We start from the raw sequence: 23,459 nt of genomic DNA, 5'->3' as shown, positions 1-23,459 counted from the left end.
TTGAATCTTTAAGCCGGGATAGACGTCCACAGATGAGATGGAAGATGTGATCACAATGGATTCTTTGTTTTTGTGACGCTTGAAGACGGCGAAGTCTGACCTATAAAGTCACTGAAGTGTCTCATTTCTAGGACAAAAGTGGGCAGAACTCCGGTATATCCTGTCTTATATGGTTAAGACGTTGGCATAGACATTGAGGGTTGATTGCAAGGTCAGGGGCTTTTAGTCCGAAATGTACAGACGGTCAGACTTTTAGATTTGTCTCCTGCTGATCAACCACTCCCTGTCACAATGAGTACAGGGTTTAGACAGGGGAAATCTGCCCCTTAGCAAAACACATTTAAGCCTCTGGCCAGAGAGGAAGACGTAGAAAGAGGGAGGCAGGGAGGGAGGAAGCAACCAAAATTCAGCCAGAGAGAGAAGGAGAGAGAGGTGGGGGCAAGAGAGGGGAAAAGAGCTAGAGAGCAGTAATACGTTTTCATCTGAAATATTAAAGCCTCTGCATTAATCTGTCTTCTCTCTCCCTGGGGTGCTGGTGAAGGCTCTCTCTGTCCTAGAGTTCCCTGGAAAAAGGACACGGGCACGGCTTCCTCACCTCCTCTCTCTCTCTCTCCTCACCGCAGGGTCTCCCACCGCTCCTCCCATAATGGCCATTAAAAGTGTTTGTGTGGGAGTGGGCCGTGTGCTGAGGTTTCCCTGAAATGGCGGCTATAGGCTGCGGGGAGGGGTTAGTTTATATTGTCCTGATAAGGAAGTTGTATTATGTGTTTGGAAAAAAATCATTACAAATGTTCCACACATGAAAAAGAAACACTCGGTCTATAAATCAAATAGTTAAAGTCATTCATCAAGCAAAGTATGGCTAGCTTCAACCTGTGTTGTGTTGATTTCAGCTTAAAATGAGACAATTAAGCTTAATGATGAGAACATATTTCATTAGTGATTAAATGCGTCACTGTTTTTGAAGATAAAAATCCTGCGTTTAGACGTTTGAAGTATCAGTGTAAAAGACGTATTTATCTGAACACCTTCTTTTGACAGGACCTTTAAAAAGATCAAGCAGGGCTTTCGGTAGCTCTGTTTGGTCTTTTTTTTTTTTTTTTTTTTTTAAGACCATTTCTTTTTGACAGGTCATGAAGCACAGTCCATAAAAATTGAGGAGTAGAGTAGACGAGTAAATATAATAAATCACAAACACTCTTATTTTATTGCAATCAAAATCTCAGGAGTTTCCTGGAGAAAGTAAAGGTCAGCAGTAACTTAAGTGCAGTTTCCTGATTGATACATCAAAGGTGTCATGGTCATTTTAACCTTTAATGATACAGAGAGGCCGCCGTGAGCTGGTTCATTTTTAACATTCTTCATGTTATATGTTATACTTCATTAAAAAAAAAAGCAGCAGTTAATGAGCACTCTCTCATGGACGTTTGAGTCCATCAAAACCCTTCGAGCTTTTAACACCTCCTCTAAATGATCTGCTGGCACCTCATGAAGGTGCTGGCACCCATCTCGCCTTTATCTAGGCCACCAGATCCACAGCTGGACCCATCTGGCCTATCTATCTTTGTCTCTCTCTGCCACTGCGTAGACACTCATGCACATGTTGACACACATGATATCCACACCCACCCACACACACACACACACACACACACACACACACACACCAGCTGTTGTGGATTACCAAAGAACAAGTGCAGGTTTATTTTCTGACTTGTACCCGAGTTTGATGGCCTTGCCCTTGATGTGACCCGGCACAAATGGACAGGCCTGTTTTTTTTTATTTATTATTTTTAGATACTCTCTTAGTGCTGTATCGCTTTACATGTCAGCTTGTGGGTAAAACCGAATTCAAAAATGATCTTGGTGTGAATTCTGATGAATACAAGTTCAACTTTAACACATTAAAGCCTTTTTAGTGCCTCTAGAAGTTCAGAGCGAAAAGCGTGACGGGATTGTGTTGAGGAGACGAGGCTGTTTGGGACCCAAAAAATATAGAACTCACCCCAAAAAAAAAAAAGTCTCTCCCAGGCAAAAGGCCATGAATTATGCCTTGTGCTTTATTTCCTTATCTGATCAGGCCTTGACGTAGCCACTCACAGAAATAGGGGCTCTTTTAATCAAGACGCTTTCCGCTTGTAAGAAACAGGAAATCTGTCTGCCCTCACCTTCATCTGTCTTAACTTCCCTCCATACATTGATCTTACACACTGACCCTCCAATCTCTCCACCACCACATCTCAGCTTAATCTTCATTATTCTCTGTAATGCCCCACACTCTTTTCTGGCATCCAGCTCCAATACCACCCTTACCCAGCTCTCTCTAACACATACGCACTCTGCAAATTCAGAGGGGACACAGTTCTTTTGTAAAACAGATGTTTTTAGGAGTAAAAACATGCAAACTAGTCACTTGGGTACCCAGCTGAGGCTTTAAAGCTTAAGTTAATATGAGGGGGAGAGAGGGCGAAACTGACGGACTGAGGCAACCCCCGCCAATTGCTCTCCCACAACTGCAATAAAAAATTCCATCATATCCCTGAAGCATCTCTGACTCCAGCTGGGATCAAAGGGTTTTCTTTATGACTAAGATAGGAGAGCATATCAGTGCCTACATCGGCTCTGTCTCACACCGAACCCTTTATTCGGTTCCATTTATAGCCGTCACGGAAAATGCATAAGAGGGTTTGGTGCATCTATTTCCTCTGGAAGTATAGATACATAATAGGAATTCACAATGGAGTCAAAAAAAAAAAAACATGCTGAGAATGCCACAAATATGCCAATTTCTGTTTGTTTTTTTTTTGTTTGTTTTTTTTTGGGGGGGGGGGGGGTTGGAAGGTGTCCAGGTCAAAAATTCAACCACAACTGAATAATGTTATGTGCTAAATGGCACAACCGTTCCATTACACCAAGGTGTGGAGGCACACTAATTTGCTGCACGGTGTCATTTACTCCTGATTATGAAGACTTATTTAGAAACTGTCGGTTTACTGTTTTGAACATCGGATGAACTGATGCAACTTTTCTTCCTGCAATTTTTTCTGATGTTGACTGACATTGGCACATCGGTGTTAATAGCTGATGTTTATTTGTTGTGCCAAATCAATGTAATGCTGGCATCTAGTAAACATACTAGCTACTGATTTGTTATGGAAAAACTTGTTTCCATTGACCAACATGAGAGCAAATGGTAGCAATGTGGGACTCTTACACCAAAAGTAGTTATAAATCAAACATCATCGGCACTCGGCTACATTGTTATGTCAAACATCCATATTGGCCCTGATTTTACCAACCAGTATATCTGACCACACAAGTCTGTCACAACTTAAACTGTTTGCAACTGTTTTTCAAAACAATGAAGGAAAAGTTATTTTCTTTACATCAACCAAACACAAAGTAATTTATTCTTATTCTTGCTAGCAAGCAATTAGCACATGGCTAAACGCTGACGTTGAGCAATCCATGAGCTGTGCAGATAGTAATAGCTCCTATTGCTACTAGTTAGGACCTGTTGTGTTAGCATGAGTAGTGAACAGTGTTTTATTGTCTTTCGAGAAGTCCATTACCAGTAATGTATTATGACTGACCTCCACTGTGCATTAAATGGTTCTATGTCAAGACAGTTGTGGTAATGGACACCGTTAAAGGGCGTCACCCATATTCGTTCACAAGGCCTTCCCATTCAAAAAACTAACTGAAACATCAAACCAGATTCCACATCTCGCTCTGTTTGTATTCCTTTCAGGCTGTTGTGTGTGACAGGTGTTTTATAGGGCGGAGCGCTGTTTGTGTAGATTCCCTATCAATGATTCAATGCAGCACATCAGATAGAAGAGAGGGACTGAGAGAAAGATGTCTCTGCCTGCATGTGATGTTCAGGGATGGTGGGGGGGGGACTCTCAATGTATAATTCACTGAGTTGTCTGACGGGTGGGGCGTTAATGTGATGGATGCTCTTTCAGTCTGGTGAAGATTCAGTGTTCTTTAACCTTGAATCTCTTAGGCTACTTTGAGCATGAGCTTTGCTGCCAAATGTCCTTTTATGATCCTTTGATCCTTACAGGGAGCTACTGAAGGACTGCCATACTTTCCTCACACACATGCAAAGACACACACCGAAAAGGCCCGTCACACTTGAACACTTTGACACGAAGATAATTGACAACTGGCTTCTCCATTTAACTTCTCAGCACAGCAGGCGGTGTACAGTAACTCGCTGATGCCTGCTCAATCAACTCACCACGAGTAATCACACATCCAGCAGGGCTATAAGTACGAGGAACACCTGCTACACTTACATGCTAGACTGAAATTAAGTTCAATACTGGCAGGCATGATGGCTTATTATTTGGTCACTCCCTGCTGATTCCATTGTCGATGTAAGATTGAGAGCTTACTATATATGTCTTCACTCAAACAGAAAAAGGCACCATAAGAAATACAATTTCCTTCCGTCCAGCGTATTTGTCAAGGGAATTCAACACAGTGTGTATGTTTGTGTTAATCGGCAAGCTCAGGAAACAAATCCATAGAACAGAGCCATGTAAAATGGCAGATTAGGGGAATATGAAAAACACTCTGGAATGAGCGCCATGCATGCAGGCTTTTGTCTTGTTATCTTCGGGAGTGAGTTGACATTATCCCCATGGATAAGGTTTTACCATGCATGGATTACCAACATGAGACAAGCTGTGCGCGGCCCCAGGAAACTAACATGAGCAGACCTCAGTCAATCCACCGTCTCCATCCCCCTTCTCCCTTTTCATTAAAAACCGCAAGATCATCACACCTGGAGTTTCTGGCACACTGGCGGGATATAATGGAAACTCCAGGAGAGGTACGAGGCCAATCTTTCACTTAATATTGTCAAATAATTTTCATTCACAACTTGTCGAATACATTGATTTATTTCGTTGAAGATCTCGGGTTTCAGTGAAGTTAGCAATCACAAACAGGCAACATCTCAATCTACTGGCAAGATAAAACTTTTAAGGTATAGTGACGGAAACATACTGTGACTTTATTAAAGTAAAGTTTCCCAATAACAATTGACATGGTATGATTTTTGACATTCATCTGCATTTAACGTTGCAAGACGATCAAAGTTTTTGTGAGATTGAGCCACCAAAACAGCTTCCTTAACATTAGATGACGTTTAAATTAGAACTCAAATAAGTCAATGGTTTCTAGACTTGAGCTTGGATAGCGCCTTTTCCAGTCTTGTGATTATGCAAAGTGCTTTTACGCCAAAGGTTACATCTCCCCATTCACACACTGATGGTACAGGCTGCTATGTAAAGTAACCATCAGAAGTAACTAATCCTATTCATGCACATTTATATGCCACTGAAGAAGCAGTGGAGGCAGCTTGGGGAGTTCAGTATCTTTCCCAAGGACACATCAAATATGTAGTGGAAGGAGCTGGGGATCGAACCCCTGATCTTCTTGAGAGACGACAGAATCTACGAAGTGATCCACAGCTGCCCCCTGAGGTGTATTCTGATTATGTTGTGTTTCAAACAGGCCATGTAGAACATAATCAAACAAACCATATAGTAACTAACAAACCAAACACATTTTGACAGGTACGGAACAAGACACGCTGATATACAATTAAAAAAAAAAAACAACACAAACACTTTCACAAGACCCAGACAACACCTTGCCTCCTCTTTCAAAGCAGGTAAAGTCCATGGAAGTAATGTAACTTCTATAATGAGGTTTGCACAAACATCTATTCAATACAACTAAAAGAAAAGTCAGCATCTTTTTAAGCAGTCTCACTGAATTTGTATTAATGTTGGAAACATTATTCCTTCTTTTTTAAAAACATTATTCCACAGATGGAAATTGGTGTAAAAAAGAAAAAAAAGAAACATCTCCCGTTTTTTTCCCCTTCATCTCAACATCTGACCATCTAACCACTAAGTCCACAGCAGGGGGCCAGTACTGATCTTAGACAAACTTAGTCATCATCTTTTTAGTGCGTCTGGTCCTCAAGCCACTTTATGTACAATAAAAAAGTACTTAGAGTGAGATCTTAATGACACATGGAGCCAGTGTTCTTAAAAACACACTGTGTTGCGTTCTGAGAGCGTATTATTGCATTTCCCTTTCAGTCCACAACTGGAACGGTAGACTCTCTCTCTCTTTTTAGTTTCCATCTGAAATGTACGAGGGGGATGTCTTCTGTTCTGCTACATCTTTCAAGACATTTTAAGAATGGAAGAGGAGTCATGTTACAGAGGAAGAACCAAGTATGAACTCAATAATTAGAAAATTATCCACAAAGACCTGAAACAGAAACAAAGCTGATTGCAGACAGTAAAACAATACCTCTCAGAGCGAAGTATAAAAAAAAGCGGGTTACTTTCAACTTCACTGTCTGGGTCAGGGTTTTCTTTTTCCGAATTCGTAACGATGACGGTTTTGACAAGAGTTTGGAAGAAACCCGCTCTCGAGGGATGTGTTAATAAATTGTATTATCTGGGACATTGCTAATGTCATGCTCAAAACATCTAGTGTGAAGACGGCACGTTAAGGATTCATGTTGAGCTGCAAGAAGAAAAGAGTGAAGAGAATCTTCACCATTTTTTTTTCTTTTCTTTTTGAAGAGCACAGAGGGTTGTCATCTTATTTGTGAAGACACCAGCTCTCAGAGGTGTAAATTATTGTTGGAAACATTAGCTAATTCTTCTAGCAATAATATTAAAGCAATATACAATGCTTTTTCTTTAAAAAAACAACAACAAAAAAACGGATGAATTTCATTATCTGTCTGCGATTCAATTTGATATGTAAGACAAGGTGCAAAAAATATGTGAATGGTATGGAAAACTGTGGTGAAGAACGGACTAAACATGTTACACCTGTGTAGGCTTAAAGCCCAGTATTAAATGGAGACCTGATAAGCCTGTATGAAAATGCGTCACAATTGAAAATAATAATGGGAATACAGAGCGTCTTGCATGTCATAATTTCCTTGGAGATTCCTTGCAGGAAGTGGTGACAGCAGCTTCTACAATGATAAATGATACTCTTATCTATTCCGGTACACTCCTAAGATAAGGCCTCTTATTGGCTGCTCTTCATATTGTCAGCACTGCGAGGTGAATGGAGGAAAACCCACAAAGAAGAACAGAGAGCATTAAGAGGATGCATGAGAGGCTGCCTTAAAAATAGAGGACATGATGATGAGAATAAAGGAAGGAGAGCCAAAGTATAGAGGCATGACTGATGGCGTGAGGGAAGCAGAAAGAGAGAAAGAGAGGTGACCTCCATCTCCATCTCCACCTCCACTCGCCACAACAAGCCTCTCCATCTCAAACCGGGGCACCGTGGCACATTTCCCGTCGCAGGGGGTGGCAGCGGGCCACACATTGCTGTGAATCAATCCGACTGCTGCAACCTCCGCAATCCACACTTATCCTGCCGGCTCATCGTGTACCCAGATGCTATGTGCGAAGCAGAGTTGGTGAGAAAATCATGATCCACATGCCGCGAATACCTCAGGTTTGGTCGTGACTAAACGAACGATACACAGCACTGAGGACGCTTTACAAGTGGAGGCCTATTTCCATGCCAACTAAATAAGCACAAGTGTATCCTGAGTTGAGTTGTGTTGTTCAGAGAAAAAAAAAAAGACCTCAACACAACCATTATGTTAAATCACTGCCTGAATTGGAGAAACAAAATGTTGGTTAGCTGGTTTTTCTGTGACTTTAATGCCTTCTATACACAGGAAGACTTTGCAAAAACTTGAGAAAGATGTTTAAAAGAATAATGCCTGACACCCTCTCACATCGGAAGACAATGTCAGAAAATCAGAGTTTTACTTCGCACAGACTGGACGTCACTAACTGCAAGATGACAGAAAGAATCCTTTTGAGATTATTTCCCATCATGCATCTGGTAGAAACTGCAACTTTTGAGCAGAAATGTATCTTATTTATCTGGGGAGGAAATTGGAAACTTGATTTGGGTTGAATATATGACTTTGCCAACCCTTGCATATAAATTGGATTTTGTAATGAAAGTGGGGATTTTTAATTTGATACTTTCCAAGTATTTTTTCGCACCAATAAAATTCTTAAGTTACCCCACGATGCTTATCTTTACTTAAGAGTTATATATTTTTCAGTGCTCTTTGAAACGTTTAAGATATACAGTAAATATACCTCATACCTTCATGAATGGCTTTCTAGTCTCCCACTTTTTTATTTGTTTTCAGCTTTATTGTTCCTCTTTGTGTACTACTACTGCCTATAAATAGAGATATAAAATGTCCATTATATTGCTTTGCTGTAACTTTAAGCTAGATGCAAAAAATAATTAAATACCAAGAGAAAAGTAAGAACTTCTGTGTTAAGATGTCCAGAGAGAAACGACTGGAAACTTAACCACCAGGAATAATCCACCGCCTGCTTTAGCTCCTATGAAGATAAAGAAAAACAATTAGAACGTTAGTTAGCTTGGAGTGCTGTTTGTTTAAGCTTGACACAGCGAGTTAGTGACATTTTATAAGTACGATTTTTATGCAAACAAAATAAGCATAACCAGTTTGATTATCTTTATATTCCAGTTTAATATACATTTTATTTAATTTATATTAATCTTATCTATTCTCTTTCGATTTGTATTTTGTTCCACCTACTTGCTACTTTGTCTTTGTGTTGCTGCAAAGCACCAAATGTCTCCTCTGGGGATCAATAAAGTATTATCTTGTCCTTCTTAAGAAAAACAACATTAAACACAACCTTCAGCTGAAATCCACTGTTTTAAATAGATAAGCAAGCAAAACTATGTTAGCCTGTTCTTACAGAGCTTATTTTTTAGGCCCTATAAAACAAGCACATGAGGAACACATAAGATCGACATAAAATATAATAAATTTACACCATTCAGTGAGCTTGTTTATCCTAAGCTTTAGGCTTGTGTTAGTTACAAGTGATCAATATATTGAAAGTTTGGGACAGCGATTAAAACATCGGAGTATAAGAAACTAGGGATGGTTGAGGTTGGTCCAGTCTTTTTTGCTATTGATGCTGTTTATTTACCTGTTTTACTGTTTTTTGGAGCTGCTGTAACACCCTAATTTCCCCCATTGGAGGATCATTATCCTTATCCTTATGAATGAGCAACCATGATTTGAACCTCTCCCACAGGGGAAAGGCCAAAGAGGAAGATATTTTAAATACCTTTAATCTCGAGACTGAAGGTCTCTCCAGTCAAAATAAAATTTTTACGTGAAATATTACAAGAACAAAGTGGGAAATAAGGTCACATGGTGTAATACTGTTAAACAAGGTGACAATAATAATAGGCTAACACCATGACAGACCGTATATTATGTATTTCTTTCCTTTCATAACCCCTAACACAGCTTTTAAAATGTTGCTTTAAAGGATATGTAGGCCATAAATGTGTTTTCATAATGGGTAATGAAGGCTTTATGCAGCACAGCAGCTGTAATCCCTCCAAAATGGGGCCGTATATCTAACTGTATAAGAAGGGACTCAAGCTCCATAATACCCAAATCACACATGGCACTGTAGTTGTGCTGCCACTTGCACTCCCTTGGACAACATTATTTTTTTTTTTAAATGGCTGTTATTAGATTCATCACATCCCACCAAAAACCTGCCTCAAAGCCACACACAACCCCCCCCCCCCCCCCACCACCACCACCTCCAACTCCCATCCATTCCTCTCCCTGTATTCTTGCGCAAATTGATAACGGAAGTAGAGACCCTGCAGGGTCCGTAATTCAATATTAGGATCTAACAGTCTCAGATCAGATATGATGGACTGTAATCCTCTCTGCGTTGCACCAGCCACATGCACAAAGATATCTCAGTGCCCCTTGAGCTATCAGCAAGCTACAGTGTTGTCTTCACGTGAATGATTGAGTAAGTGAAGGAAGGAATAAATGAATGAATGATGAAAGAATCTCAGGGTTTTTTTTAGATTAGACACAGGCCAATACTACTGTAAGTATCAATTACTAAGATTGGAAGGCACTATGGCAGACTTGTGGATAAGTAGGCATGACAGCATGTGATTAAAATGAGTGAATTAGTGAACACTCTCCCCCACTGCACACACTTCACAACCACCAACACTAAACCAATTCTTTAAGTGTTATCTACTCTCCATTTTTTCCAATTTGAGAAGATATAAAATGGAGGAGTCATGTTCAGAGATAATAATGATCCCAGTGTTTACTTTCAATTAGGGTTATTACTTTCCTCAGGCTAAGAACACCTTCATTTCTCAGTGGCAACATTATTAACCATTAACTCTGGGGGGTTAAACACTCATGAAAACAGATAAAGATGTCCCGATACCATTTTATTCATCGTGATACAGAATTTAATTAACTTGAGCATTTGCTGATACTAAGAGCCAATCCCATTCCAGTTGGGGTGAATAGTTACAGCAGCCCCTGTAAATGTAGAGCTTTGTTCATTGTGCCAATAAAAGAACTTTTTGAATTAAGTGCAAAATCACAACAAAAGTTGTCACACTTAATTTAGCACATGCTTCACAAACACCCAACATTATCCCACCAATAAAAGGAACACTTGGCATCTTGGGAAAATAAAATACTTAATTTGTACAAGCAAGAACCTTGAGCAAAACCAAAATCATTGGTAGATTGCCATCACTACACGTTTGTATTTTGCAAGCAGTGTAAAACATTTCCAAATTTAAATGTTCTGACTGTTATTTCCCACTGTTGATTTTTATCATGAAATGATAGAAAAATAGTTCTTGAGTTGTTCTCTTAATCAGTAGTTGCAAGTGGCACAAACAAAGAGTTCTTCAATGCTGCCAGCAGCACATCTTTCTATTACAGCTAATGTTCTCAATAGTTACTTCGAAGAACTTATTCCACTTGGGATCAGATAAGCCCCTAAGGCAGTCACAATAGCCTGTACCATGCATATTTGCAGTATTGAAGTCATTTTCAAAACTGGTATGTGCACCGAAAATAACCCCATAGAGTGATGAGCAAAAATAAGTTAAATATGAATCCAAAGTTTGTTCTGATTCAGTATCTAGGGGCCTGTACTTTGTGAAAAACCACTAGACCATTGGTGCCTTTGCCTTTACTGCACAGTAAAATCCCATACCATGCTTCAGCCATTAGACCACTGCATATGGGACATCTTAAGCACTTTATCAGAGGGAGGCTTCATCAATTATTCACATTTCCGGCCAATACACATTCCACATTTGTCTTCCCATACATAAATATTTCAAACCCCCCGTACCTCGTCGTCTCTCTGTCACCTCCCGGTGGACATTTTGTCTACATAAATCACTCAGTGACATTAAGAAGGCCTCAGATGTCCTCAGCCCGTCGTACTTACAGAAGGCAAGCCCATCTTTCACCAATCTATGAGTCCCCTGACTGCTACATAAGAGTCAATTGTCTTTCAAAAGCATCAAATGTACCTCACACAATATTGTTTATCGCAGCTATACAAAATCTCGCTGGTGCATACAACGTAATGGACACCCTGGTTGTAATACAAGACACAATCAGCTGAATCATCTAAAGTTATAGGAGAGTTTACAATAAAAGTGGAGTAGTTTGGCTTGTTATGTAAGAACGATGTTACTTTTGGTGTGTCTCTTTGTTTTATTTTCAAGGACCTTCCTTTAAACTTAAAAGAGGGAATGACTTTTGTTTCACTAGTCCCAGTCCCCACGGGAGGGTGCCTTTTAGCACCCCCATTAAGCTGTATATACTTTAGGTTAGAAAAAGGTTAAGGTCAGGATTACAGCCATGGTCGTGATTAGGGTCCGTCAATTCTACCGAAAGTTTAGGGTGAGAGGCAACCCTTCCTCTCAGCCTGTTATCACATCCTGCCTAAGAGGCTCAACTCAGGGATCAAATGTCCTTCATGCGAGGGAGGATAGCATGCAATAACAATCCAAGGCTCTATTCTCAGAGGATACGCAGATGACTCTGTACTGGACTGCTGAGTCAACATGACACATTCTGGAAGCTGGCTTACCTTAGTGTGTCCAGACTCTCAGCACCCTACTGCTCATGTTTGCCTTGAACAGCATTATGCAATGTCACTAAATAAGTGATGGACAGAGAGCGAAGACTACCAGAGGAGTTTTGTTTGGTCTTTGTTATTAAAAGTGAAAAGTCTTAAGATATAAAATTTACTATTAAAGGCCAAATTAATCATTAATTCCTGTTCAGTCACTATTGGATTCAGCATTCCAATGGTAACTAACCCAAAGACTAAAACATTCCTTCTGTATTTCTTATATGTCAGAATATATCAGACGGTAACATGCAAACACCTTTTGAGTCATAAAGGTTATTGTATGATGTCTTAGACTACATTGATCACATCCACTGGTTCACATAAACCTTCTGATTCAGTTTTGTATAGGATACATCACGTAGACATTCCCGTGATGGGATTCTAAAGTAAAGTATGTTGAATTTCAAAGATGGATAATACCTCGAGTCCAACCGGCATAAAACAATGGTGGATGGAGACATGGAACATGTCTGGCCAAGGCTCATTCACTTGACTGTGATGAGTATATGCCTTTACCTTGCAGCTGGATCCTTATTCCAGGAGCATGCTCTTATGGTTTATGACAGGCTTTGCCCTAAATAAAACCTTTTTTTTTTTCATCCTTTTTGTATCCAACACACCCTATTTCTTTCGCTCTGCTCTCTCCCCTCTCTCTGCTATTCTTACTCAGGGCTCACTCCCTCCCTCTTCCTTATTGATTGTGTGAGGTTCAATGGCAATGGACAAGCGAGGGGATCAATTCTCACAAAATTTCAACCCTTCGCCTAGTTGTCACTCTGGGATAATTTGTCTGCAGGCTCACCCCGCTGAATGCACTGATGTATTCTTCTTTGTAATTGGTGCCCATCAGTGTCAAGTGTCTCTACTAGCTAGATGTACAAGGCAAACACTGCAGTATGCTGCATATTCATTCATTAGCATGAGCAAAATGTATGCACACGTCAGTCACTGCCTGACAAATTTCATCTATGCCAATATTATAAAGATAGTTTTTATAAAGAAAAACGTCAGATTAATTTATATGAATTGTATTTTTAAGAGCCAAAGCTCTTTCTTTTGGGGTTTTATGTATATTTTTGCATAATAAAACCACTTCTGGAAGCCAGCTGGCTGACACTGTCAGAAAAATTACATGCTGCAGTATGTCTCAGGGCATGGTTTTACTAATAACTCCTCCAGCAATGCTAATATGAATTATTTCTACTTCTGGTATTGTAACATTCATGCAAGCACTTCTTGGATACTGAAATAACTCTCCATTCATTTTAAATAATTAAGCTTCTCTAAAACCATTTAAAAGAGAATCCGATTAGCAGTGACCACCATGGACGGGCAATTTCACATACGTATTGCAGGCGAGTTAAACAGGGTTTTCCTCAGAGGTAAATCAAATTCATTGCGAACGACAGCCCCAAGCACTGCTTCCTCTGCTGCCACAAAAAAAAGGCATTACTCAGTGTGCACCATCACAGTACTCTTCGGAGACTTGACAATAAGTCACATGCTGAGTTAAGAACAGTTTGGGTTCAAATGTTCCTTAGCTGATGCATGAGAGCTCACTTTCAAACCAGTAGGAAATGTGTAAAAATCGGTGCAGCTGCACACTAACACACTGTGCAGGAGGAGCCCTGCTTGGGCCAGCCTCAGCGAACAAGCAGAGCGTGTCTCAGGAGAGACAGAGGAGCCTCAGAGGCAACCCGGCAAATCTAAGTCTGACCTCCCTGGAGAGAGAGACAGAAAGAGAGGGAAACTGGATTTTTGTTCTTTGTTTTTAATCCCCCTTACACACTCCTATCATCCTACAGTAGTACTTTGTGCCAGCTTCATGTATAGTGAGGAACAAACAAACAAAGCAAACACACACACACACACACACACACACACACACACAACAGAGGCTTGCGTGTCAGGAAAAACATCAATTTTTGTTCTTTTTTTTCAAGTGACATCAGAGGAAACGGTTATCTGTCGCTTTCCTGTGTGCTCCTATCTGAAAGAGAAAAAAAAAATCCGCTGGGGCACAAATCTGACTGACGTTTCCCTGCATTTCTGTATGACGCTAACAAGAAACTAAGACTGAAGGGCAATTTAATAAGCTTCCCAGCATTCACTTTGACATTAACCTCTTGTTAAGCTGTTTTCTGTTTAGGAAGGACTTCTATTTGCTTTTCCTGTCACTGTTACTAGATTCACAGTACTGTTACTGTGAGTCTACAATAGCAGTGCTCATTAGTTCTATTTTTATAGATAGTTTTTACAAAGAAGAGGCAACAATGAATGAATTCCCAAAACATCTTGAGCATCTACCATTTGTGCACAGGCTTCACCAAAAACACTAAAGCATTGTGCTCTGAAATGGCGGCCAATCATTGTCAAGTGTCACTGCCAGCTAGACGTTCCCTTGCAAACAGTACATATTGCTGTTTCATGTGCAAAATCACTGTAAGCACATCAGTTAGTACCTGATAAATCTCTGCTAAGCCACAGTCATACAGATAGACTGAAGGAAACTGGCTTTGAAACTGTGACTGAATTGCTACTTTGTTAGCCAGCCATTATTCAGGATTACATTTGCTTAGTCGAGCTTTTATCGGGAGGAGTTTACCATTACCAAACAATGAATTGTAGTGTCAATTTTGTATCTGCATTAGCACCTGCTAACAAACTTGAGCTTTAATTTGCTGATAAAGGTCCTCATTGCGAGCTGAAATGTATGTTAGAGTTCAGTTATGTTAGCCAGATAGCAGTGACAGTAGGAGTGTTTGTTTTTGGAAGGAATTTCATTTCTGTTTAATCACTGTAACTGAACTGGCAACACTACATCTGCATCAGTCATTGCTCACGGAACTAAGCTTTGACATGCTAATCAGTCTTTCTTGTGGAATCATTCATAGTTGAAAAAAGACTTAACAAACTCCATGATTCTGTTTTGTTGGGTTCATCCATTTTAAAAAGTGGTTCTGAGATGTAGGACTGATAAGAAGAATATATTTTCTTTAATGCAAAATGAGCCAACTGAAAAATTAAAGCCACGGGGAGAGCAGCACACTTATTCATCTTTTTTGAATGCCTACAGTGGGCATCTGGTCTGATTTAATGACTGCTGTTTCAGTCAGGGTATCATCCTTGATAACTTTGTCTGGATCTCGTTCAGATGACTTTTCAGTCCCTAGATAAACATTTTAATGTGGCTGGCGATTCACACGTCTGGAGTCAGGCTAGTGAGATGTGCATGGAATTACAACCATGCTTCACTGAGGAAGATTTCTTACAACTGAGAGGGGAGTGAAGTGGGACCAACGCCAACACTGTGTCCATGGTTTCCCAACAGGCTTTCATTGTGCTCCACTCCTGCTATTTCCCTACTTCTGAGCCAATGGGGCTTGTATGTAGAAAGTGATGTGGGATACATTATAGTCTCAAATACAGCACCTAAAAAAATAAAAACTTGTGATAGATATATGAGTTTATGAGTTTATGAGCACACGCACGTTACATGCGTATCCTTGTGTTCACAAGTGTGCCAGTTTTTCCATCTCTGCCCATATGCTCATGAATGCGAGCCGAGGAGCTAACGTGCAAAGGGAGACAGAAAGCACAAAGCAAAGGCAAAAATAGTCGGCGTAATACAATGACATGGAAAGAGGACACAATAAGCATGCAGAAAAGGGAGAATGAGGGAGAAAGAGGGGATCAACAACAAAGAGGAGGAGGTAAAATATGTCATTATTCCCAGCGGACAGAGCTTGTCTCGATCTTCACCAAAACAGCAGAAGCAATGAAATGATTTGAGTGTGTGTGTGCGTGTTGGGGGGGGGATGATCCTTGCTGTAGCTGCCTCCTACATGCAGCACAGATTATCTGAAACCTGAGAGCCTACTGTATAACAGCATCAGCACACAACTTAAAATAAAATGTGGGATCACTTTGCTGTGTGTAAAGACAAATGCACCTGAGGCCCTATTCAACAGAACGTTTCATCACCAACTGAAACATATTCTGTGTACAATAGCACATTAAATGTGCTGCATTGCACAACTCTAAATACTAGAACAGTGGGAATGATGGAGAACAGTTTTTGAGGAAGCTGCGTTTCAGAGAAACTTTGAAGTAAGATTCATAAAAGATGGTTTTGCCCTTCAGAATCCAGTGTTAGTTTTGTGCATGTAATATTGCATATAAGCGCTGTATACACAAGGTCAGGTGTAAATGAATACAAACACCACAGACCTTGTGTGAATAAAAGTACTAAACTGTACAGGGAAGAAACTGCTTCAACATTTAAACTCATTGCAACAGTGTTTATTCCAAGAAGACTTGGAGACTTTATGAAGGACTAGAAATGTACATAATTAGGGGAGTGACTGGTTTGACTGCAAGCAGACACGTTGCATTGTAGCTATATGCCAGGAGGATTCTCCGCCTCTTTGTAACTAGGTTGATCAAAAACTGCAAACACAAATAATGCACACAATATTGTTTAACAAGTACGAGAACATATCGTAATGAGTTACAAGGGTTTTTCCGTCATCGATGGGTATTTTCGATCTGATGCGTCACTGTCTGAATTTGTATGTGTCTTGTGACTGATCAACCCCTTTGTGAATTTGAAATAGCTGAAGGTCAGTGATAACTTTCTTGTGAGGTATAAAAGTGTGGAAACTGAATTACTTTTGAAATACAAATGGACTTTAACAAAAAGCGGTAGCTGGTGCAAAACCAGATAATGTGTTTTTCAAACTTGGTTTTCTATCACAGTGACGTCAATTACTCCTACCAATGTTTGCCATTAAGCTTGAATGATTCTGGCTATCATAGAAAGATTATCTTGGAAAACACATAATGGTCTGAGAAAGAGTGTTTTAGATTGGTTTGTCTTCATTCTGGGTCTATTTCTTTAGTCTCGGTATAACTGGGAGAGAGGCGCTTTTGGCTTTGTGTATTTAACATCTGGTTTACATTTGGCAATGTAATAACAAAAACATGATTTCTAAATACTAAATCTCAGTTAATCTGAAACCCACAGAGAATAGCTAACATGTGTTTTTACACCACCTGTAGCCAAACAGATATTTTGCCGAATGCAGGGATAAAGATTTATAAGTCGGCCAACATGTCAGCCCCGTTCTGCATGATGTCATCACAGACATGGAGACTTATCAGCAACATCTGTCGAAAGGATAATATTTGTTGTGTTTCATACAAACTTGATAGTAAATTGAATTGGGCTATCATTTCTTTTTCTTTTTTTTTTGGTGGTAATGTTGCTATAGTGTGTAGCACAAGAAAGCAACGGTGTTCAACCAAAGCAAAACTAGCCAACACACATGCTGTCTCAATGAAGGATAACCCAAAGTATCTGTTACCTTTCAAAGGCAGTGTCCTTTCGTAGCATCCAATAGAAATAGATGTGTCCTGATGTTCACACAGGGGGGAGCTGCCCAATTTGGCTGCTTTCAGCTGTTTGGCAGCTCTCTGCCAGGTGACGTCATTGACTCTAGAGTAATGGACTGTTCTACAGGAAAAGTCTGAATGAGAGCAGGCATATAAATGCCACTTGATGAATGGAGAAACGTGCAACCATTGATATAAGTAATCTCAGTGAACCTCACCATAACCTTTGTCCACATTTGTCTAATGTGGTCTTTTGTATTTAGTTAAGATCAGGAACTTGCTGAAGATCAGAAACCAGTTGTAACTGAGTCAGGCCCATTGAACTTTAACTTTTGTAATGTTACTTTGAAGTGCTCCAGTATAAGATGAAAACAAAGGAAATGAAACAAAGGATTCCATTGTTACCCTGAGGTAAAAAAAAAAAAAAAAAGGGGAAATTGATATGACTTGATCAGTTTGTCTGTTCAATCAAAGTCATTGATGTGTCCAATATGAGGATACAATGTGATCCAAATCCATTACATGACATGAATTGGAATGTTTTGATAATTGGATATTTTTCATTGGTAAATCTAAAGAATTATAGTAAGAATGAGGTAAAAAATGAGCCACGGCATTAGCCTAAAGTGAGTTTCAAACCAAAGCTGCCAATGAAATCAAACATTACAACAGAATTGATGACAATAGGAGTGCCTGGAGTGTGAGAAAAAAAAAAAAAAAAGAAAAAAAACGACATAGTCAGTACTCATGATTTCACTTGCATCCTGCCCCACCCACATCTGAAAAATAAAATACCCTGTGATGTTAAAAACAAGTCCCGTGTGCAATGCATAATCAGGAAGCCGTCCTACTTCATACAAAGCTAAATGTGCAAAATTCACAGCTCCCCCTTGCTTTATACTGTCTATCTCCCTGAAGCCTTTCCCTCACTTAGCCCACTCCATCTGCCATCTCTCTCTTCTCCCGGCTCCCACTCTTCATTCCTTTGCTTTGTTTTGCTTCCTGCATTCTCCTTCTTCCCTCGCCATCCTCTTCAGCTTTCTGTTGTTTTTCAAAGTATGGCTCCCTTCTTCTTCTCCATTTCCTGCCTCATCTAAATCCACTTGTCCTCTGCAACCTTACTCTCATCCCTGTTTCCATTTGTCTCCCCCTATGAGCCTTCCCTCTCAGTATCTCCCTGCAGTGTGAAAGCTGTACCTGCGACACTCCGCTCCCAGATATCCTCTCATCTAAATGAGACGTGTGGCCCTGCTATATCTGATTCCTCTAGACAGGAGGTGAGCGCTGACCTTTCTCCCACTTTGACACCTCACCAGCTCCTGCTATTTGTTTTCATAAAACAAATATGCCGTCCTTAGTCACAGCAGCCATCACAAAGCTTTAGCATCCCAACTCGAGCAGACAAAACAAAATAAATTCTACTCGATGGAACCCGGACCTAAATGGTGCTTAAACCAGTGTGTGAGAAAATACTCCTTGGGAGGTAAGATTCATATCAGATTAATGCACAAGTGAAAGATAAAGACGAGAGGGGTGAAAACACTGAGAACACCCCCTGATATCTGTCTGTACTAATGAATACGATTAATGTTAAGCTGCTGGAGTATCCACTTTCCATGTGGACATGAAAGGAAATAATTTATATTCTGAGACCATGAGTCATCTCAAAGCATATCAGACAAAAGAAGGTTTTTGGGTTTTTTTTTACCCATGGTTACAGTTCTATGTGATAACTTCCTACTATAGTGACATACTGTTTTACAGCTTTAAAAAGGCAGAGAAAAGAGCTCTTGTCAAACACTCATCTCAAGTTCTGCAGATAACCTTACACAGCTGCGCTCACTCAAACAGCTCCATACACCCAAAAAAAGTGAACTTACGTGTTCGGAAGCGATGGTGTGGGCGTGTAGCCGGGCCCTTGTTGCCTGGTCGAGGGTGATTCCAGCGTGATGTAGGCTTGATCGGAACCACAGACTGAGAAGGGGTCAGCTGCACCTTGACGGTGGTCTTCACAGTAGCTGTGGTGGGTGCTGTGGTGGTGAAGGTAGGAGAAGTCTGTCCGGGTTTAGAGTTGACAGCTCCGTTACGTCCATTGCCAGCGCTGCCTCCTTTTCTGACAGTGCTGCGAGGTGTGACCTCCTTAACACTAGGTGGCGGGGTGATTCGGGTGGTGCGCGTGGTGGTGGAGGTGGTAACCACCGTCCCTGTAATGCGGGTGCCGACGCGGTTGTGAAGGTGCGGTGCGCGGTTCCCGTCTCCGTTGGCAGTGCTGCCATTGGCCGAGTGGTTCGCTGGTGGCCCTGATCGAGTTCTTGGCGCAGGGGCCGTACCATCCGCGGCTAGCGGCGTGGTAGTGGACACCATCGCTGTGGTGGAGGCAGCTGAAGTTGTGGTGGCGGTGGGAATGTCGGGCCCCTTGGGCATGGCACTGGGTTTCGAGAGAAATATAGGGTCCTGTCCGATGCTACCTTTAGGATCCACCAGATCAGTGGGGACATAGTCTTGGACGGACCCAACCACAATCCATTTAAGCAGCATGAGACTGAGTCCCAGTCCCACAAAGCCCATTACCAGGGGTACGGCACACAGCCAGGTCTGCTGGCGAGGCCACACAGCACAAGGGCCGCAGCGCAGAGGGCCCGGGGCTCGGGGAGATGCTTGTTCAGCCCCTGGCTCCTCTAGTGTCATGGGTGCTAGAGGGGTGGCACCTGAGCGGTCACTCATCTTGCCAGATATTTAGTCTCTTAGGGTGTTCGGGGTCAAACTGGGGGCCAAATATTACTCAGGCATGGACAAGAAAGGGGACATGGTGTGGAAGAAGTGCTGGGCATCTTAAGGAAGTGCCCACACAACAATACCTAGCCTAAACATCTACATGCACAAACATAAACATTAAGCATTAGCACAATCACTATGCAGACACTATCACTCACTGTCACGTACAGCTAATTAAAAACTGGCACAGTACTCAAATGCATTCACAAGCAATATAACCGACACTCCCTCTGGCGGACAACACACCAAACACACATTCTAATTCTCTCTCTCTCTCACACACACACACACACACACACACACACAAACACACCACAGACAGAAACTATGTGCACTAGAGTCCACACACTCCCACACCAACACACAGGTTATGGACAGGTGAGGGAGCGAAGCGGGGGGGGGGGCGCCTCACTGTAGTTCAGCGCTAATGAAGCGATGATAAATCCCAGGATGCTTCACTCCCTTGTTAAAAAAGCCGAGCAAAAAAAAAACAAAAAAAAACGAGAAGGCTATCGATCCGCTTCAGGCTGGAGCTGTAAATCCATGTGCGTGTGTGCGTGCGAAGATCAACAATCCAGGCAACGCCAGCACCCTTCTCCTCTCGCATTTGGTTGATTATTAGTTGATTATCGGCCGCACGAGGTCCTTAAAACACAAATCACGACTGTTGCTTTTATTCCTTCAGCTTTCACGCGAGTTCATTTTACCTTCTGAACATGCACCAGAGACCCTTTCTTGTTCTCTCTCGCAGGTGTCTACTTCAAGTTTGCCTGTAATAGCGCCCAGTTCGGCGTGCTCGACCACCCTCACGGCTGCCGGAAATCCAGGAGGGTGAAAGCCACCAAAACTGAATCGAGTCAGGCTAGAGGAAATCTGACGTGATCTGCCAATGAGACGGGGTGGTATCCGGGATAGAGGGCTAAATCCAAGTGATCCGGGTCCAATCTCTTACGCCGACCACACCAGTCTGATTCTCCCCGAGTGACAGCGGTGTGTCACCCGAGCTGTTTGACTTAAGTCCGACACTGTTAGAGAATAAATCCAGGAGGGGGGGGAAATAAGTATTTACGATACGTTTACCTTCGCTGCATTCCCACAGTGGTGCAAGCAGCACAGAGCGAGGATGGAGGCAAGAAAGGAGGGAGGGGGCTGCTGCTCTGGAAAAAAATGATGCGGCGGCTGTTCTTGGAGGCTGCAGACAGAGAGAGAGAGAGAGAGGAAGAGAGGATGAAAGGAGGTGAAGAGGAGGAAAGAGGGAGGGAGGAAGCTTGCTCAATCCGCGTTGAGTGATGTGGGTTTCACGGTTCCTAACCCATCCGGCGCTCTCTCCTCCGATTCACCGCCGTCCTCAAGACTCAAAAGTGGCGACTGTAGTGACTTGCCCCATCTCTTCCCCCCCGATCTGACTCCGCGGGTGGAGGTGTTTGCTGACTCCCTTATCAGCCCAAAAAAAGAAAAGGGAAAGAAAATCTTCTGGTAGGTAGAAAAAGGTGGGGAGAAAAGAGAGATGCGTGTTGGCTAAGCTCTGCAGCAGATGCAGATAGGAGGTAGAGAGAGAGAGAGAGGGAGAGAGAGCGCGAGAGAGAGAGGAGGCGGCGGCAGCAACAGAAGCGCACGCCGCACAAACACATTTACGCGCGCACACACAGCGTGCAAGGGAGAGGCGCTGCCATAGACACACCCCAGGGAGCGGTGAGTTAGAAGGAGGGAGGGAGAGCATGAGAGGGGAAAAAAAAGAATAGGAGGGAGGAGAAGGAGGTATAGGAAGGAAGGCGCCACCCCGATGTCTTCCACCAGCGGCACACAAGAGCAAACAAACCAAACACCTGGCTCATAATTTATGGGCGACTAAGAGCACTACTTCAGCGGGCAGTGGATGAATCCCTTATTTTACTGTTCACAAGGGACAGCACAGCAGGCTTTCGTTTTATGGGCTGTGCAACTTATTGATATTAGAATATGATTGAAAAACACACTTCAGATGTACAGTGTAAGCCAGCCAGATTGTATTTATAAAATGCCTGCTACAGAGAATCAATGCAGCCGAGATATACTGTAGGTCCAATGCCCTCAACTCCAGATACATTAGTATGAAACAGGGGTGGTGGCATCAATGTTGAATCACAATATTACATAATTCAGTTTCAAATATGCAGGACAGTGCATTCTTCCTAATTGGACTTTTCAACTGAAACAACATGGAATTTAATAAGACACATCATGGCAACAAGAGCGGGCCAATAAGAAGACATCTGTTGGATGCACGATTATTTACCTGAAAGGCAAATGGTGGCTTACAATCATGGTTCAGGGGTTGAACAGAGAAAACTTGGTGAATGCTCCCTCCACTTCAAAATGATGGTGCTTGTGTTGGTTCATGACATACCACTCCAATAAAATGCACCTTTTGCAGTTGTATACTCGAGTCCATATGGAAGACCAAAGGGGCTGAATGCCACTGTACCAGCTTACCTTTTTACAATCTTAATAACGGAGAGTGACAGCGGCGTGCAAATTGTTGAAGTGTGCAAAAGGCGATGTATTTTGACTTGCTCAGAGTGCCTAATCTTACTCTTCATCTTATTCTTGGAGGGTGCGAGCAGCAAAAGATGCTGCAACGTGAACTTTTTGCACACCCCTCTTTTAAACACCACCAGCTGTGCTAATATAACAGTGTTTGACTTCCACTTTTACTCGATTTGTTTGTAATCGTGTTAATCTAAGCAAAGAGGCTTTTTTAAAACAAAGTTTTAGTAGTTAGATGGCCCTTTAGATGTGTCTCTAGTTGACAAGTGTCTCCAATTTTCCCAAAGTGAAGTAAATTACTAACAAATACTTTATTAAATAGGGTTGTGATGTCACACCGTTAAATGCTGCCATCTGCTTCTCTAGAATATTTCTATTCTTTTTTATTTACTCAATTGTTAAATTCAAGAAAAATGTATAGAATGTCAATGCTGGTGGATACATTCAAATTAAAACCTCAGAAAACGAGTGTGTGCCTCTGTGTTAAAGGACAAAAGAAAGTAGCGGGGACTTAGAAACAGGAAGAAAGACATAATAAAGGGAAATCTGATAGATAAGCATTTGCGTTACATAATAAAAATAAATAAAAAAATTTAAAAAACAAGTAATCACACCTAAAAAATCCCCAACAACATTGTTCATTAATGTCTAAACTGCTCGTGGCTCAGGGCAAAAAATTAGATGAAT

The 23,459-nt window shown here is 41.5% G+C and overlaps 1 protein-coding gene across 1 annotated transcript in view; it reads right to left on the bottom strand.

Moving 5' to 3' along the window:
• Positions 1-20,195, bottom strand: part of nrg3b (neuregulin 3b) — a gene marked incomplete at its 5' end in the record, with an annotated part of 208,280 nt that extends 188,085 nt beyond the window's left edge. The window contains one exon of the mRNA XM_079333907.1: positions 19,352-20,195. Coding sequence (XP_079190033.1) covers positions 19,352-20,195 — 844 coding nt within the window. The remainder of the gene's footprint in view (positions 1-19,351) is intronic.
• Between the last annotated feature and the right edge of the window lie 3,264 nt (positions 20,196-23,459).

Source organism: Symphodus melops (genome assembly GCF_947650265.1).
Source record: "Symphodus melops genome assembly, chromosome: 21".
Lineage (NCBI taxonomy): Eukaryota > Metazoa > Chordata > Actinopteri > Labriformes > Labridae > Symphodus > Symphodus melops.
Note: the sequence above shows the minus strand (reverse complement) of the source record. Positions and strands in the feature narration are given on the sequence as shown.